Genomic DNA, 19,589 nt, shown 5'->3' with positions numbered 1-19,589 from the left:
ATGGGATGGAGGATATGTATGAAGGGTATATGGGCACGGGACTATGAGATAGCGGATATGTATGATGGGTATATGGGCACGGGACTATTGGATGGAGGATATGTATGATGGGTATATGGGCATGGGACTATGAGATGAAGGATGTGTGATGGGTATATGGGCACTCGACTATGGGATGGAGGATATGTATGATGGGTATATGGGCATGGGACTATGAGATGAAGGATGTGTGATGGGTATATGGGCACTCGACTATGGGATGGAGGATATGTATGATGGGTATATGGGCATGGGACTATGAGATGAAGGATGTGTGATGGGTATATGGGCACTGGACTATGGGATGGCGAATATGTATGATGGGTATACGGGCATGGGACTATGGGATGGAGGATGTGTGATGGGTATATGGGCACTTGACTATGGGATGGCGAATATGTATGATGGGTATACGGGCATGGGACTATGGGATGGAGGATGTGTGATGGGTATATGGGCATGGGACTGTGGGATGGAGGATGTGTGATGGGTATATGGGCACTTGACTATGGGATGGCAATATGTATGATGGGTATATGGGCATGGGACTATGGGATGGAGGATGTGTGATGGGTATGTGGGCATGGGACTGTGGGATGGAGGATGTGTGATGGGTATATGGGCACTTGACAATGGGATGGAGGATATGTATGATGGGTATATGGGCACGGGACTATGGGATGGAGGATAATTATAATTTGCTATAACTAACCACAGTTACCCGGGCAGCGCCGGGCTCTTCAGCTAGAATATAAATATATGTTATAAATATATTAATCACTGGCCTTGGTCTGGCGCCTCCTTCTTGCTTCGTGTGGATGACACGTCTTACACCATCCACACAGTGTCCCCAGTATTGCACTCATGCACAGGCGTACTTCTCTGTCCTGTAGTGTGCCGGGAAAAGTCAAAGAGCCCCAGCGCATGTGCACTGCAGTACTTTACCCTGCCCCTATCATGGCAGAGAAGTGCGCCTACGCAGGAGATCGATGTCGGGGATACTGTGTGGATGATGTTGGATGCCTCCTCCACACACAGAAAGAATGAGGAAGAGAGGAGGCGCTGAACCATGACAGCGACGCCCATTGGACCACCCCGTAGGTGAGTATTATCAAAGGTCTTTTTCTTGTCCTGCAGGCTGGATTGATGGCATATGTATAGCATATCAGAATGCCGTATGAGGACTGAGAGGTGGTGGCCTTTCCTCATATGGGACAAACCTGGTGACAGGTTCCCTTTTAAAAAAAAAGGTGCAAATAGAAAAATAAACAAAGTGCAAACAAAAAAAAGGAGAATAACAGTAAATACTCAACAAAAAATGGGTAAATGCAATAACGAATTGGCCCCTTTACATCTTCTGTTCTTTTCTCTTCAGAATCGGATGACCAGAATTACAGAGTACAAGCGGTACATGCTTTAGTCCATAAACTACCGGAGAAGAACCGAGAGATGTTGGATATCTTAATTAAGCACCTCGTCAAGTAATGATCTCTTCTTACATGTCTTCCATGATCTAGACAAAACATAAATTTGGCATTTTCAAAAACTTTTGATTTTTGTAGACTTTATTTTTTCAGCTTTAATGTTTTACAGTTTTTTTTACTTGTGTCAACGTTAAAACTCACCCAGAAATTTTTTTTTAAATGTTCAGTATTTTGCCAGTAATCCATTTAGGTAATACTGTAAATATCTTTGGCAATGCAGGGTATCTCTGCATAGTCAACAGAATCTGATGACTGTCTCCAACCTTGGCGTGATCTTTGGTCCTACACTGATGAGAGCCCAGGAGGAAACTGTGGCAGCAATGATGAATATCAAGTTCCAGAATATCGTTGTTGAGATTTTGATAGAACATTATGAGAAGGTAAAATTCTATATCCTGTTGTGTTTCAAAAATTAATGAATGGATGCATTACTTTTTTAGTAAAGCATTCCACAAAGAATCAAAGCTTTTTCTTGAGTTCCTCCCAAGATTCACGTAGAGGTTCTCCTCCTTGCTTGTCTAAAGAGTGTGAGAATTGCTAGACCTTCGACCTCTAAATAAAGTTTTACAGGTCCACCATAATCTGCAGAAGTCAAAATGGGTCTAGTAAAATGAGACTATTTGACTACCTCATTCCCGACCTTGCTCACTGCAGGTGAGATGGATGGGTGGCACTGTCAATGATAGAAAACACCAAAATTAATCTCAGAAGAATTAGGTCAATAAATGAGAGTATATCCTGGGTGGAACCATCTTAATTAGTCTTGAAGTGTCCTAAAAATTCTGTTCACAGTGGAAAAACATAAAAGCCCTACTGGGTGGTACAACTTCAAGGATAACCTAGAATGCATGGGTCCTAATTAAGCTAGTAGGGCCATCTTGATCATCATATGGTTGCTTTGGCACCAGTGCCATCCAGTGCTACCGGTGCCCATTATTTTGCCTATCTTGTACATTGGTTCCAGGGGGGTAATAATCCCTAAAACCCAAAAAAGTTAGAAACGTAATGATAACTGGTGTAGGATACATATATTTTTCCCACATATTGGTGAAATTTTAGATGATCCAAAGAGTTAGCAGAACCCTGATTCTGAAGACACATTGGTGGTCTTTGGCCGCCGACGAGAGCCCTTACGAACCTCCTCCTAGGTGCCCACTTCCTCGGCATCTTTTTTTAATTGTAGATCCGGTGTGACATCATGCAAGAAAAACTATGACATGGTTCCGGGCCTACTAATGGGTGGAGGTACCGGCATTGTCTAGTAGATACTGGGATAGGTAAATAGGAAAACGTAATAGGTTCAGGAAGATACTGTACAGTTTTGACCAAAAACATTCAACTACAACAGGAACTAAAAATACATCCTTATGATCAAAAATTTGCCTGGCCTGTTAACACACAGGCAAAAAAAGTCTCTAGCGCACAAAGGGGTTAAGCAAAAGAAAACCAGTTAAAACTCCAGAAAGAAACTTTTCATTAAAGAACATTGAAAGCTCTGAGTCCATTGACCGAGCACACTGAGAATCACAGCAGGCGTCCACTTCCCGCCTGAAGAAATTAGTTTGGGTGATAAAAAAATGTGTTTTCTAAAGCATCAAACCGTAGACCCATGCAGTCTACATTATAGAGAGACATTAATGACCACAAACGCCAGAACTGGAGCCTTTACTGTGCCCATCAACTGACAGACAATCACAATTTATCCGGTTCCACGTGCAGAGAGCTCTACTTATAGCACCTGTTACTTCATATCTACTCTTTTACCTTTTCTTGAAGGCTCCAGATTTCTCACAATACAAATTCAATACATTTTTGAGACACTCTAGCAAAACCCTCCACAGTCTGCAATTCACATCACAACTTCAGAGTGGACACAAATAGACACGTATAGCATAAATATCTCCCATCACAGTATTACAAAATCCCATTTAAAAAATGGATACTTTGATTAAACAATGTGGAATATGTTGACCCAAGTGCAAAAATATGAGAAGCCATAGCCGTTCATGAAGTTAGGCATTACCATTATCCTTAAAGAGGTTGCCCAGTACTAGGACATCCGCTGCTTAAATGCTATATTCCTCAATGGAAAATGAAATGACCATATACTCAACTTCCGTACCGGCACCGATCCAGCGGTGTTGGCACCCGCCTCCCGATGCTCACATTGTTATGCAGCCAATCAGCTGCCACTTTAGAGCTGCTGTGCTCTCACTTCCTTTGGACAAACCTCAGACATGCAGGGGAAGTGAGAGCACTGCAACTCATTAGCAGCCGCTTATCAGGCATGGCTGGAATATGAACATACCTGTCAATGTTTTGGTGACTTACGGCATCAATAATTTTGCAGGATTTTCTGTAGTCATAAAAATTATATCAAAAATTATATCAAGTTTATTGTTGTCAAATCTTGTTTTTCCTGTTTTACAGATTTTTCACACCGCACCAGATCCAAATGTACCGCTTCCTCAGGCTCAACCGCGTTCTGTTTCTAAACGAACCAGAGCAATCTGCCTTTCTACAGGTCCCAGGAAGCCTAAGGGGAGGTATACGCCATGTCTGGCTGATCATGACAGTGAGTATTCTCCAACCAGTATTTACTTACTTCCCTTTCACCCAAACCACACACTGAGCTTTTTTTCATTGGTTTTACGCACACTGGGGTATATTTTTTGGTGAACATTCATTATTGCATTTACAACTTTTTTGACTCATTTTTTTGTGTTTTATTTGCCTCCTTATTGTTGTTTTTTTTTTCCATTTGCGCCTTTTATTATAGTCTATTTTTTATGTTTTTGCATTTTTTTTTTGTTTGCCATCGTATGCAGGATTTGGGATTTTTAGATGATTTCAGCTGATTCATAAATAGTGACTTTGTTTGAAAAGTTGCAACATTTTTGCGCAAATGTAATTTAATCTCTCCTTCGAGTGATTTTATGTACGCCTGGAATTTTTACTCAAATATTACATCGTTTAGCCAAACGTGTGACGTTTGCTGAAGGGTTGCAAAACAATTTAAAGACAACAATAAAGAGCAATTTTTGTTTTGTGCAAAATGCTTGAACCATTTTGAAGACTTGGACGTTTATATCTTCAACGATTACTGCAAGACAAAAAAAATAAAAACACTTGCAAATGATGAATCGAGCCCTTACGCTACACCGTCTAAAAGCAAATCTGTCAGGAGGATTTTGCTAAGTAAACTAAAGGAATTGTCAGGTTGCCGCTGTTATACTGATTAAAATTATACTTGGAGGAAAGAAATCTGTCTTGTGGTTCTTTTGTAATCAGTGTTAGAAGTTTCCAGTTAATGAGATTCTCGAGTTCTGGGGCAGTGTATAGACTGTCCTGAGGAAGTGGTGTGATCACCACGAAGTGCATAGAAATAAAGTCTATTACATCCACTTGGACTCCTCTGGTACATCATCCTGACAGGCGAGCAGCACAGTTTGATGCCCCATTCTCTTCACCTAGCAAAGGATCATCACATCGGGGCTTGCAGCAGCCGCCAATGCTAAATGCAGCGGTTGTGTCTCACACAACCATAATAGGTGAGTGAATTTGATTATCCCTCACGAATATTCCTTTTATCTCAGATAAGACCCTATGTGCTCTCTATATTCCTTCTAGGTACACTGGGGCGAGACTGTAGGCAGTCTTATCTTCCTGCTTTAAGCCAGTGAAACCAAGGAAAGACCTGATCACAGGCAGCCTTGAAACACAAACATGTTCCTTTTCATAGAGACAGACTGTTTGTGCTTTGGGGCGGCCTGTGGGCTGGTCTTTCCTTGGTTTCTCTGGCTTAGAGCAGGAAGATAAGACTCTGCCTACAGTCCCGCCCCGGAGCTCGAGCATATTATTAGCTGAAAATTTCTAACACTGATTTAAACAAGAACCACAAGATGGATTTCTTCACCCAGGTACCATTTTAATCAGTGTAACGGCACCAACCTGACAGTGCCTGTAGTTTACTTATCAAAATCTTGCTGACAGGTTCGCTTTATTTGGTTTATGCTGCATGATATATCCGGGATATTGTAACTCCTTACCAACATCAGCCGTAATAGTACGCCGATGTCGGTATCCCTCCCTTTGATGTGGGCTCCGGCAGTGAGCTCACATCTTTACCAGGACATGTCAGCTGTTTTGAACAGCTGACATGTGCACGCAATAGCCACGGGTGGAATCGTGATCTATTGCTGACAGTGGCATTTAAATAGCGCTTCCAGCCATTGGGTCGGAAATGCGCACACCTGTCATGTGATCGTGGGTTACCGGTGTGTCAGCATGACAACCCGAAGTCTCCTGGAAACCTCTATGGTTATAAATACCGGATTGCTGTGAGTGCCACCCAGTGGTCGGTGCTCATAGCAAGTCATTAATTCAGCTACATAGAGGCGATCTGCTCATTGCCTCTATGTAGCTGAGCCGATCGAGTTGTGGCAGTTTCTAGCCTCCCATGGAGACTATTGAAGCATGCAAAAAGTAAAAAAAAGTTTTTAAAAATACAAAAAAAATAGAAAAAATATAAAAGTTCAAATCACCCCCCTTTCGCCCCATTCAAAATAAAACAATAAAAATAAAATCACACATACACATATTTGGTATCGCGCCGCGTTCAGAATCGCCTGATCTATCAATAAAAAAGGATTAACCTGATCGCTAAATGGCGTGGAGATTAAAAAAAAAACAAACACCAGAATTATGTTTTTGGTTGCCGTGACCTTGCAATAAAATGTGATAACGGGCAATCAATAGATCGTATCTGCACCAAAATGGTATCAATAAAAACGACTGCTCAGCACACAAAAAATAAGCCCCCACGCAACCCAAGATCACGAAAAATGGAGACGCTGCAGGTATCGGAATATGGCGCTTTTTTTTTTTTTAAGCGAAGTTTGGAATTTGTTTTCACCACTTACGTAAAAAAGAACCTAGACATATTTGGTGTCTGTGAACTCGTAATGACCCGGAGAATCATAATGGCAGGTCAGTTTTAGCATTTGGTGAACCTAGCAAAAAAGCCAAACAAAAACCCAGTGTGGGATTGCACTTTTTTTTTTTTTTTTGCAATTTCACCGCACTTGGAATTTTTTTTCCCGTTTTCTAGTACATTAGATGGTAAAATCAATGGCGTCGTTCAAAAGTACAACTCGTCCCACAAACAACATCCCTCACGTGGCTATATTGATAGAAAAATAAAGTTATGGCTCTGGGAAGAAGTGGAGTGAAAAACGAAAACGCAAAACCGAAAAAAAGCTCTGGTCATTAAGGGGTTAAGGTTGGTTTACACCATTGAATAGATGACTTTATACCAGAAATTTGCTGCAAAATTTTGACAAATTTTTTTGGGCACATGGTGTTGCATGTCAGGTGACACCCCTTTTTTTGGCAAATCACATCCATATTCAGTGAGGGCATGCCCCTCTTATTGGGCACAGTGCATAATGTCTTCAAAACACATAATAAATATGGTGCAAGTAACTGTTGTTTTCTGCAGAAAATTACTCCAGAATTCATGCTTATTTATGTTGCTAAATATGCCCCCACAACACTTTTATTGTCAAAAATGCCTCACAGCAGGTTTTGGCGCTTTTTTTGTAGCCAAAGTCAAAAGCAGATCTGTCAAGAAAGGGAGTACGGTAAGTCTTTCCCTCCTATTCCCCAATTCACTCTTGACTTTGGTTGGAAAAACTGCATTATTGGTCTTTTTTTGTAAAAAAAAAAATGCTGATTTGAAACCAACTTTAGGCTGGGTTCACAATTTTCATATTTGGTGCTGATTTTCTGTATGTAAAATCTGCAGCGTTCTGGGGTACCAATAAAGTGGATGAGTTGCAACCTACTCTCACCTACTTGCTGTATTGTTTGTTTTTTGGTGCAAATATTAGCATTCGTTTAGATTTTTCTGCATATCATTTTCTGTTGCAGAAATTCAACTTTTTGTTACAGATTTTACCCATTCATTTCAATGCAGACCCTTAAGGCTATGTGCGTGCATTGCGGATTTGTTTGCGGAAATTTCTGCACGGTTTCTCCATCTCTTGCTAGAAAATGCAGTGGAAATTCCGTGTGGTTATTGTGTAGATTTTGTTGCGGATTTACATGCGGATTTGTATGTGGATTTGTTTATGGATTTGTTAACTACTTAAAGATATACGGTAGTAGTTTAAAAAAAAAAAATGTCATTTTCAAGTCCAACCTCTATTGTTGATGTGCTTCAACGAATGATAGGCTCTAGTCTAGATTATCCACCCCCACACTCTTCCTCCTTCTGACAGAATTTCTTTTTTTCAAATCTGCTGCATTTTTGGCACCAAATCTGCAGTAAATCCGCAAACCTTTTTACACCTGCGGTTTAGCTGCGGATTTGACTGACTCAATGGAAGTCAATGGGTGAAAGACGCTACAGATACGCAAAACGAATTGACATGCTGAGGAAAATAAAACGCTGCGGAATCTTCCGCATCATGTGCACAAGAATTCTGGATTCTCATTGATTAACCTTGCTTTAGTAATCCTTTGCGTTTTCAGTGTAAAAAAAACTGCGGAAACGCGACAAATCCGCATCATGTGCACATAGCATTAATACGCAGATTAAACCCCTGTCTGGATTTTAGAAAACCACATGTAAAATCCCTACAAAATGCCTGATGTGTTAACCCAGGGATGTACGGTATTTGTTTGTGTGTTGCAGCCTGTTTTCTTATATATTCCTTTGGAGTTCTTTTTTTGTTTTTTATATTTTTATTTTTTTTCTCCGAAGGTGACTCTTACAGCAGCAGTCCAACGAGTACTCCAATGGGTAGTGTTGAGTCCCTGTCTTCACATTCCTCAGAGCAAAATGTCAACTCAAGGTGTGCCTCATCCCCACAAAGAGACAAGAAAGGAGGGGGAATTCCTTGGGTCACCTCCACACCATCGTCTAATGGTCAGAAGAGTTCCAGTCTATGGACCACAAGCCCTGAGTCCAGTTCCAAAGAAGATGCCTCCAAAACTGACGTAGAGTCAGATTGCCAGAGCGTGTCTTCAGTTACAAGTCCTGGGAACATTTCTCCTCCGGTTGACCTGACCAAGAAAGGACATTATGAACTCTCTGGGCGCAAGCTCTCTGCTGCATCTTCTCTCCGCTCCTTACCTTCTACAGAAGGTAGCTAAAGTCTTTTTTCCTGGTCCCAAAGATTGAGATGTTGACATTTTTGACTAGGAGACTTTGCACAGTTTCCATCTAATCTTGGTGATTGTCAAATTTTTAAAGCGTCATTTAAGAGGGAAATAACTTATTAGAATTAAAGGGGAAATCCACTAAATTCATCTTCCAACATATATTGTTTGTGCCAGACTTCTAGTGGGCAAAAATTTCCAAACAGTGCCAAATGGAAGAGTTAAGCAAAAAGATTTGTGCTTCAGTCTTCCCAGCATCTTTAGCCCGAAATCAAGGGTGCCTCTTAGACTTACTAGGCCTTAGCATTCGGGGCATCTCTTACTCTTACTGTACCGTGTAAAGTCAAGCCATTGCAGGGTCTAGCAAGTGTGAAAGAGGTGCCCAAGAAGCCGGGTGCAAAACAGGAGACCAATGGCAGCACAAGTTTTTTTGCTCAACACTACCAAATGGGTTTTTTAAACTCTACAGATCACGATAGCCGTTCCGTTAGTTGACAAACCTCTGGCAGCTTGGGTTGCAGTTCACATCATAACCACTAGATGGCCACATATAAACACATTTAGCATAAATATCTCCCAACAGAGTATCTCTAAATCATGTTTTTGGAAACAAAAAAACCTGAAAACCACATATTTTTATTAGAAATTTGGTTTCACTAAGACTAAGAGAATTCCTTTAACTAGTTATTTGCATATCTATCAATTCATGGCTCTTAAGTTTTAACATGTACTGTCTAACTTACTGCAGGTATGAAAAGTAGAAGTCCATCCACTCAAAGCTTAACATCGGTGGACCTCAAAGACGTCACGAAGGCTTATCCCGATTTACCACCTAAGGGAATAAGGAGGAGGCTGGACACCGGCTCTAATAACGGATATCAGAGACCTGGATCAGTGTAAGTTCTACTGTAGATAAGGTATACTGTAATTGTAATATTTTAGGAAAACTCCTAAAAAAAAAAAGGCTTTGCTGTTAGCTAAGGGTATGTTCACATGGGTCAGATGTGCTGCAAATCTTTCTACTGCAGTTTCCAGGTGAAAAATCTGCATCGTTTTAGAATACCCAAATTGTGTAAGGGATTAGGGATCCCCTGGGTGTCAAATTATGCTGTGAAATGCCACAGAAATTTAGCAAAATGTGGGCTGGAGTCCGTACAAATGTGTAGTATTTCCACAAGGAAATCTGCAGCTAAACCCTTAAATTTGGTGTGGTTTTTCCTCTGTATTTATGTATCCAAAAAGCACTATTCACACCGAGTTTGGAGTTTCTGTCGGAAGGTTATATTGGCCAATACTCCACATGCTTCCATCTAATGTAATCCTCTGATGTATCGCAATGTACAGATGTGGACACAGATTTTGGTTTAAACAAAGTTTGTTGATTGCGTTTTTAGCCTGGCAATTTACCTATTATATCTAGATTGTTATGAAGAGGGATCAGGCGAATTGCAAACAAATTGCAAAGTGATTCTTTGCCAGGAAAATTATGTGAATAACAAAAGAAAAAACATTTCCACTGAATTTTAGCCCTACCACAAAATTACCTGCCGACATGATTTTGGTGATGTTCTTATTAGCTTAAGAGAAAAGTTTACCAAGGACAATGTAGCTGGTATCACTCTGTCATGCTGATTGAATTATAAGAGCAGACTGGATGCTTTAAAACAGAAATGATGCTTGATATCATTGACTTTTTCTGTTGGCCATGGTTCTCTCCAAGTAAACGCATGAAGTTGTCACATTGCTTTGCATTAAAAAGGCTTTACAGGCAAGGACATTGTTTCTTGTAAGATTGCCCTTAAATAAACAATTTATTGGATCATCAAGAACGTCAAAGAGGTTCACTTACTTTGAAGAAGACTGTAGGGTGCCAAAGTAAGTCTGGCAAGTATCCCCTAAAGAGGAGTCAGCTGTATGATCAGTTATGCACCAGTGCTGAGCTTGCTCACAAATGACAGCAGTCAGATATCTGTGCATGTACAGTGAGGAGAAGGTTTATCGAGGCTGGCCTTGTTTCATGAAGGGGCAGGAAAGAAGCCATTTTTGTTCAAGAAAAACACCTGAGATTCTGCAGGTAATACAGGGATTGTACTGCAGATGACTGGGGTAAAGTTATTTTCTTTGATTACTTTAGACTATTTGGGACAACTCAAAGAATGATTGTCTGGAGAAGGTAAGGTTGAGCGCTACCATGAGTCCTGTATTTGCCAACAGTAAAACTGAGACCATTCATGTGTGGTGGCTTTTCATTCAAGGAGGGGCTCAGTCACAATTTGGCCTAAGAACGCTGACATGAATACAGAATAACATCTAAACATCCTTCAAGAGCGACTTTACCCAACTCTCCAGGAGCAAATTAGTGATGAGTAATGGTTTTTTTAGCACCATGTCACAAGGCAAAAGTGATAACTAAGTGGCTAAGTGAACAAAACCATGAATTTTTTGGGTCCATGGCCAAGAAATTCCCCATATCTCAATCCCACTGAGAACCTGTGGTCAATCCTCAAAAAGCTTGAGGACAAATAAAACCACAGAAATAATAAACGCCGAGCACTGATTAGACAAGAGTGGGTGACCTTTAGTAAGGATTTGGTCAGAAGGTGGCAAAACGCAGAAGTCTTTAGAAATAAGGGACAACTTCGTAAATATTTAGTCTTTACATAACCTTAATATATTTGTCAATAAAAGTTTAAAAACTCACGAAATGCCGAGAATTGTACTCCAGTAACCGTAGAAACATCTGACTAAGATCTAAAAGCACTAAAACAGCAAACTTTGTAAAATCCAAAACTTGTGTCAGTCTCAAAACTTTTGGCCAGGAAAGTATAGCCATATAGCGGTGTAAGTCATTTGTATGCTTATATATGCAGTAACTAATAAATGGTTTCTTATCGTAGGGTGGCAGCTAAGGCTCAACTGTTCGAGAACGCTGCATCAAACAAACAATCTACAATCGGTCGGTAAGGCTGAGCTCAAATATGAATGTGCTAACAAATAGCGTGTCCAGAGTACAGATGAGTCCTTCCTTACCTTTCAGCTCCATATATGATAAAATAACCAGCTTTGACATAAAATTAGAATCCGTTATACTCTGTCAGGAGATGTTTATGGTCTAGGTCAGAGTAGGGAAACCATCCGGCCTATGGACTGAGGCAGCTAAGGGCTGAAAAGAATGGCACATGGGCCGCACCATTCTCTTGAAAAAACCGTCTGCTGCCGCTCACTTACCAACGTCACCGCTGTTCGCATCCTCAGGAATGTAGACTATGATTGACGAATACATTGGTGGAGGACGGAGCCGCCGGCTCCTTCTTCCACCAATCAGCATATGAGTCTTTTTTTCATAAATCTTGCTATTATGTGCCATTAAAAACATCCACTGTGTTTATTTTAACAATATTATCTTTTTTCATGCTCTAAAAGCACATTTTCAGTGCTGGCTTTAACTCTCATGGGGTTAATCAACAACTTCCTTTCTCCTGACTTACTGTGCTATAATACTATAAGTTCCATGATGCATTGCACTGGTCTTTAAGCCAGCACCTAGCACACCCACTCCAAAACACACCAAAACCCCTCTCTCCTCTATCTTATTGTAATTGCAAGCACCTAGAGCACACACACACAAACAGCGTCGGACTGGAGCACCTTGGGCCCACCAGAGAAAATCATTCTTGGGGCCCACTATGTGGCTACATAGAGATAAATACAAGACCACCAATTGTGCGGTAAAACACGCTAATATCCGGGTATAATATAAGGTTGTACATGTCTTAATTATGTAGCAGGAGTTGGGGTAGGTCCCCTCATATCGTATAATGCAGCCCCCTCATAGAATATAATGCATCCCCCTCATAGAATATAATGCAGCCCCCTCATAGAATATAATGCAGCCCCCTCATAGGGTATAATGCAGTCCCCTCATAGAATATAATGCAGCCATCTCATAGAATATAATGCAGCCCCCTCATAGAATATAATGCAGCCCCTTTCATAGGGTATAATGCAGCCCCCTTCATAGGGTATAATGCAACCCCTCATAGGGTATAACGCTGCCCCCTCATAGAGTAAAATGCTCCCCCCTCATAGGGCATAATGCTTCCCCCCTCATAAGGTATAATGCACCCCCTCATAAGGTATAATGCTTCCCCCCCTCATAGGGTATAACATGATATAGATGGATAGATAGATAGATAGATAGATATGGGATAATAGATCTATAGATAGATAGATAATGGATAAATAGATAGATATAGAGATCTATAGATAGATAGAAAGATAGATATAGAGATAGATAGATAGATAGCTAGATATAGGATAAATAGATAGATCTATGGAAAGATGGATAGATAGATAGATAGATATAGATAGGTATAGATATAGATAGCTATAGATAGGTATAGAGATAGGTATAGAGATAGTCTATCTCTATACCTATCTATAGCTATCTATCTCTATCTATTTCTATATCTATCTACATAGATATAGAGATAGACACAGAGATAGAGATAGACTATCTATATCTATCTCTGTGTCTATCTCTATATCTATCTAGATAGATATAGATATAGAAATAGATAGAGATAGATAGCTATAGATAGGTATAGAGATAGTCTATCTCTATATCTATCTCTGTGTCTATCTATATCTATCTCTAGATCTATCTCTATATCTATCTCTATATCTATTCTCTGTATCTATTTCTATATCTATCTAGATAGATATAGAAATAGATAGATAGATATATAAATTGATAGATAGATATAGAGGTAGAATAGATAGATATAGAGATATATAAAAAACAAATCACAGTGCTCACCTCTCCTCCTCGCTCCCACGCTGATGCCGGCTTCAGACTCAAGAGCTGTCCCGTGTGCCAGACACACAGCGGCTGCGCGATGAAGTGACATCATCGCGCACCGGCTGTGAGTCAGGAGCAGAGGGGAGTGATGGGAGAGAGACGCTCTCCCTTCCATTGCAATTGAGGGCGGCGCCGGCTGCCTGAGCTCAGGGGCAGGGCCCCAAGGGAGTGCAGACCGAGAGTGAAATTATATTCACTGCTTCCCACGCCCATGTGGGCGTGGGAAGCAGTGAATATTCATTTCTCTTTAGTAGCGGGGACAGGGGCTCCAGCCTCCTGACACCCACTGCTGCTCCGCTGGCATGGGCCCCCATAGCAGCTGTGTGTTGTGCCGCTATTAGCGGCAGACCACTTGCTGGAGGCCCTTGGAGCAGTGGGGGCCCTAGGCAACTGCAGCCTGGCCCTGTATGCCAGCAGGTCCCAGGGCCCACCAGATGCCAGGGCCCACCGGAGAAACCCTTTGTTGGCAATGACTGCCTGAAGTCTTGAACTCATGGACGTCACCAGACGCTGTGTTTCCTCCTTTTTGATGCTCTGCCCGGCCTTCACTGCGGTGGTTTTCAGTTGCTGTTTGTTTGTGGGCCTTTCTGTCTGAAGTTTAGTCTTTAACAAGTGAAATGCATGCTCAATTGGGTTGAGATCAGGTGACTGACTTGGCCATTCAAGAATATTCCACTTCTTTGCTTTAATAAACTCCTGGGTTGCTTTGGCTTTATGTTTTGGGCCATTGTCCATCTGTAGTATGAAACGACGACCCATCAGTTTGGCTGCATTTGGCTGGATCTGAGCCCACAGTATGGCTCTGAATACCTCAGAATTCATTCGGCTGCTTCTGTCCTGTGTCACATCATCAATAAACACTAGTGACCCAGTGCCACTGGCAGCCATGCATGCCCAAGCCATCACAATGCCTCCGCCGTGTTTTACAGATGATGTGGTATGCTTTGGATCATGAGCTGTACCACGCCTTCGCCATACTTTTCTCTTTCCATCATTCTGGTAGAGGTTGATCTTGGTTTCATCTGTCCAAAGAATGTTCTTCCAGAACTGTGCTGGCTTTTTTAGATGTTTTTTAGCAAAGTCCAGTCTAGCCTTTTGATTCTTGATGCTTATGAGTGGCTTGCACCGTGCAGTGAGCCCTCTGTATTTACTTTCATGCAGTCTTCTCTTTATGGTAGATTTGGATATTGATACGCCTACCTCCTGGAGAGTGTTGTTCACTTGGTTGGCTGTTGTGAAGGGGTTTCTCTTCACCATGGAGATTATTCTGCGATCATCCACCACTGTTGTCTTCCGTGGGCGCCCAGGTCTTTTTGCATTGATGAGTTCACCAGTGCTTTCTTTCTTTCTCAGGATGTACCAAACTGTAGATTTTGCCACTCCTAATGTTGTAGCAATTTCTCGGATGGTTTTTTTTTCTGTTTTTGCAGCTTAAGGATGGCTTGTTTCACCTGCATGGAGAGCTCCTTTGACCGCTTGTTTCCTTCACAGCAAAACCTTCCAAATGCAAGCACCACACCTCAAATCAACACTAGGCCTTTTATCTGCTTAATTGAGAATGACATAACGAAGGGATTGCCCACACCTGTCCATGAAATAGCCTTGGAGTCAATTGTCCAATTGCTTTTGGTCCCTTTAAAAACAGGGCGGCACATGTTAAGGAGCTGAAACTCCTAAACCCTTCATCCAATTTTCATGTGGATACCCTCAAATGAAAGCTGAAAGTCTGAACTTCAACTGCATCTGAATTGTTTTGTTTAAAATTCATTGTGGTAATGTCTAGAACCAAAATTAGAAAAATGTTGTCTCTGTCCAAATATTTATGGACCTAACTGTATATCCATAGATATTTCCATAGATATATCCATAGATATATATATAATGTGTGTATATATATATATATATATATATATATATATATATATATATATATATACACTCACTGGCCACTTTATTAGGTACACCATGCTAGTAACGGGTTGGACCCCCTTTTGCCTTCAGAACTGCCTCAATTCTTCGTGGCAGAGATTCAACAAGGTGCTGGAAGCATTCCTCAGAGATTTTGGACCATATTGACATGATGGCATCACACAGTTGGCGCAGATTTGTCGGCTGCACATCCCTGATGCGAATCTCCCGTTCCACCACATCCCAAAGATGCTCTATTGGATTGAGATCTGGTGACTGAGGAGGCCATTTGAGTACAGTAAACTCATTGTCATGTTCAAGAAACCAATCTGAGATGATTCGAGCTTTATGACATGGCGCATTATCCTGCTGAAAGTAGCCATCAGATGTTGGGTACATTGTGGTCATAAAGGGATGGACATGGTCAGCAACAATACTCAGGTAGGCTGTGGCGTTGCAACGATGCTCAATTGGTACCAAGGGGCCCAAAGAGTGCCAAGAAAAAATTCCCCACACCATGACACCACCACCACCAGCCTGAACCATTGATACAAGGCAGGATGGATCCATGCTTTCATGTTGTTTACGCCAAATTCTGACCCTACCATCCGAATGTCGCAGCAGAAATCGAGACTCATCAGGCCAGGCAACGTTTTTCCAATCTTCTACTGTCCAATTTTGATGAGCTTGTGCAAATTGTAGCCTCAGTTTCCTGTTCTTAGCTGAGAGGAGTGGTACCCGGTGTGGTCTTCTGCTGCTGTAGCCCATCTGCCTCAAAGTTCGACGCACTGTGCGTTCAGAGATGCTCTTCTGCCTACCTTGGTTGTAACGGGTGGCAATTTGAGTCACTGTTGCCTTTCTATCAGCTCGAACCAGTCTGCCCATTCTCCTCTGACCTCTGGCATCAACAAGGCATTTCCGGCCACAGAACTGCCGCTCACTGGATTTTTTTTCTTTTTCGGACCATTCTCTGTAAACCCTAGAGATGGTTGTGCGTGAAAATCCCAGTAGATCAGCAGTTTCTGAAATACTCAGACCAGCCCTTCTGGCACCAACAATCATGCCACGTTCAAAGGCACTCAAATCACCTTTCTTCCCCATACTGATGCTCGGTTTGAACTGCAGGAGATTGTCTTGACCATGTCTACATGCCTAAATGCACTGAGTTGCCGCCATGTGATTGGCAGATTAGAAATTAAGTCTTAACACACAGTTGGACAGGTGTACCTAATAAAGTGGCCAGTGAGTGTATATATATATCCATAGACATTTCCATATCTATATATGTATATATGTATCCATAGATATTTCCATAGATATATCCATAAATATATCCATGTTTATTAATGAACAATGTTTCATTAAAAAAGAAAAACAAAAAAATGGTGTGGGCTCCCGTGCAATTTTCTGCGCCAGAGGGGGAAAGCCGGGGGCCAATATTTGTAGCCTGGGAAGGGGGTAATACCCATGACCCCTTCTCTGGCTATGAATATCAGCCCGCAGCTGTCTGCATAGCCTTTGCTGGCTATTAAAATAGGGGGACCCCCCAAAAAAAAACCAGCCCGCAGCCGCCCCAGAAATGGCGCATATCTAAGATGCGCCAATTCTAGCACTTAGCCCCTCTTTTCCCACTCCTGTGTAGCGGTGGCATATGGGGTAATATGGGGTTAATGTCACCTTGCTGTTAAGGTGACATTAAGCCCGGTTAATAATGGAGAGGCATGCGTCAATAAGATGCCTATCCATTATTAATCTTTTGAAAGGGTTAAAAAAAACACACACACATAAGAAAAAAGTCTTTTCATGAAATAAAACACAACACGGTTTTCAGATTTTTATTTCACACCCAGATCCAAGCGATGCCCTCTGTCTCCTAGAATTAAAAGTAAAATAATAAACCAACCGTATACTCCCTGTCCGATGCAGTCCAATTAAAAACGAGTGTCCCACGACGATCTCCCTTATAGAACAGTGACATCAAGTGATGTCACTGTTCTATAGGGCCTCCCAGTGATGAACTGACAGGAGACAATGCCTCCTGCAGTCCATCACTGAGGTTACCTGAGTTCAGAGTCTCACTTTACAGCACTGCTGTCTGAGAATTAGGGTTAGGGCTTGGGTTAGGGTTACGGGACCTCTTTCCAGGCGGAGGGATACACAGGGGAGGATTACCTCTGCCTGTCATTTCAGTGCTGGAGCCCCTGGAGAGCGGTCACATCAGCTGATGTGGAAGCTCTCCACAGGAGATCGCCGTGGGACCCTCATTATTAATTGGACTACGGCGGAAAGGTAATGTATAGGTTGGTTTATTATTTTATTTTTATTACAGGTGATTGATGGCTTCGGGGAATTAGGTGACTGGTAAGTATGTACTCTGTTATGTGTTGTATGTTATATGTATGTTCTGTATGTTGTATGTTCTGTATGTTATATGTTGTATGTTCTGTATGTTATATGTTGTATTTGTTGTATGTTCTGTATGTTGTGTTGTATGTTCTGTATGTTATTTTCTGTATGTTATGTTCTGTATGTTATATGCTGTATGTTATATGTTGTATGTTCTGTATGTTATATGTTGTATGTTCTGTATGTTGTATGTTATATGTAGTATGTTCTGTATGTTACAGTGTATTTTCTGTATGTTATACATTCTGTATGTTATAAGTTGTATGTTATATGTTGTATGTTCTGTATGTTATATGTTCTGTATGGTTTTTTTTTTACATTCAACACATTAGCCGGATGATGGGACTACTACTGTTCCATCATTGGCTGTGTCACTCACTGACATACGTCCACCCACACAGCCGGCAGTCCCCCCCGCACAGCCAGTACAGCCTCCCCCGCAGACAGACCGCACACAGCCCCCCCCCCTGCCCACAGTCAGCCCCGTCCCTCTGGATAGGAGAGGAGACAGACACTGCAGAGCGACGGGGCTGTGACGTGCGGTACAGCACCCCCCACAGGCTGCTTCACTCTTGATGAGCGACAGCAGTGTGCAGAGGCTGGGGCACGCCTGCTGATGACGTGACATCAATTTCCAGAGTCAGGAAATTGATGTGACATCAGCGGATGTTAGCGGCGGCTGCTGCCTGGGGGTCACGTGACCTGGACTCAGCCGCCAGCATAGCGCCGCTCAGAGGCAGAATTAGCAGCGCAAGGTAATTACAATAATCATTAGGGGCCCCGGGGGGATACAAAGGGGGTTTAATAAAAAGTAGTGGACAACCTCTTTAAGTTCTCTCTGAAGCTCTGGCCTTAGTGGGGGGGTCATCGGGTTTTCCTGCTAGGCCGCAAGTCTTTCTCACATAGTCTATCAAAGCCCATTGAGCCTTCCACTCACCAACCAGCCCCCTCACATCCTGAAATCCTAGCCCAAACCGACCCCATTACCGTAGGTGATAGCTGGAAGAGACGGTCCTGCTCACATACGCTGTTCCTCCACAATCGCAGGCATGCCTCTTCTGTCACAATCTCCTCACAGATCTTCTCGGCTTGATCGTCAGCGGAAGTCTCTTATGCTCAGGGCGGAGAGGACTAGGACTTAGCTTTTGACAGGCGACATCGAGCCTTGGAGGCTTGACCAGCACAGGGCGCAGATCCTGGCTTTGACCAGTGTAGACAATACTTTGAAGGTCTCCTGTGGGGAATCTGAACCTTTCCAGGCGGTGACCGGAACCTGGATATCACAGACTTCCCGCTGTGGCCTGTCACGTTGGTCTCAGCGGTGTCTCTGGAGCACGTCTGCTCCGCTCTCTTACCTGGCATCAGATCTCCTCGTGGTTTGTCAAGCAGGGCTTTTATACCAGGCAAGTTCTTCCTGTGGGTCACCTGATCCAGTCCAGCATGCAAGGTCGCTCCCCCTGCAAATCTTCCAGCACCACTTGGCTCCACTTCATTTCGGCTGGCCAGCAGATAGCGGCCTCTTCTCATTAACGGCACATCCTGCAAGAGTTTTTCAGAGATATCACTGCTTCTTATTACAGTGCCTTCATATGCCTACTGTTTGTCAACAGAAAAATAGAAAAAGTTATGGCTCTTGGAAGACTTTTCTGTAACAGAAAGCGTTAAAGAACTCTATTCATATCAAATAAACAGGAAACGACCTTCACAAGATAAATAAATCATAAATG

General features: G+C 42.2%; 1 protein-coding gene across 2 annotated transcripts in view; it reads left to right on the top strand.

Annotated features, from left to right (window-relative positions):
* The window catches only part of ARHGAP42 (Rho GTPase activating protein 42), a 373,376-nt gene that overhangs the window by 336,713 nt on the left and 17,074 nt on the right, over window positions 1–19,589 (top strand). For both annotated transcript variants that reach the window (XM_073582941.1, XM_073582942.1), the window contains exons 17-22: window positions 1,415–1,520; window positions 1,744–1,903; window positions 3,954–4,098; window positions 8,290–8,673; window positions 9,436–9,583; window positions 11,585–11,647. In XM_073582941.1, the coding sequence (XP_073439042.1) occupies window positions 1,415–1,520; window positions 1,744–1,903; window positions 3,954–4,098; window positions 8,290–8,673; window positions 9,436–9,583; window positions 11,585–11,647 (1,006 nt within the window). The remainder of the gene's footprint in view (window positions 1–1,414; window positions 1,521–1,743; window positions 1,904–3,953; window positions 4,099–8,289; window positions 8,674–9,435; window positions 9,584–11,584; window positions 11,648–19,589) is intronic.

Source organism: Dendrobates tinctorius, unplaced genomic scaffold (genome assembly GCF_039654945.1).
Source record: "Dendrobates tinctorius isolate UK_male_01 unplaced genomic scaffold, ASM3965494v1 ptg000075l, whole genome shotgun sequence".
Classification (NCBI taxonomy): domain Eukaryota; kingdom Metazoa; phylum Chordata; class Amphibia; order Anura; family Dendrobatidae; genus Dendrobates; species Dendrobates tinctorius.
This window is presented reverse-complemented; position numbering and strand designations above follow the sequence as displayed.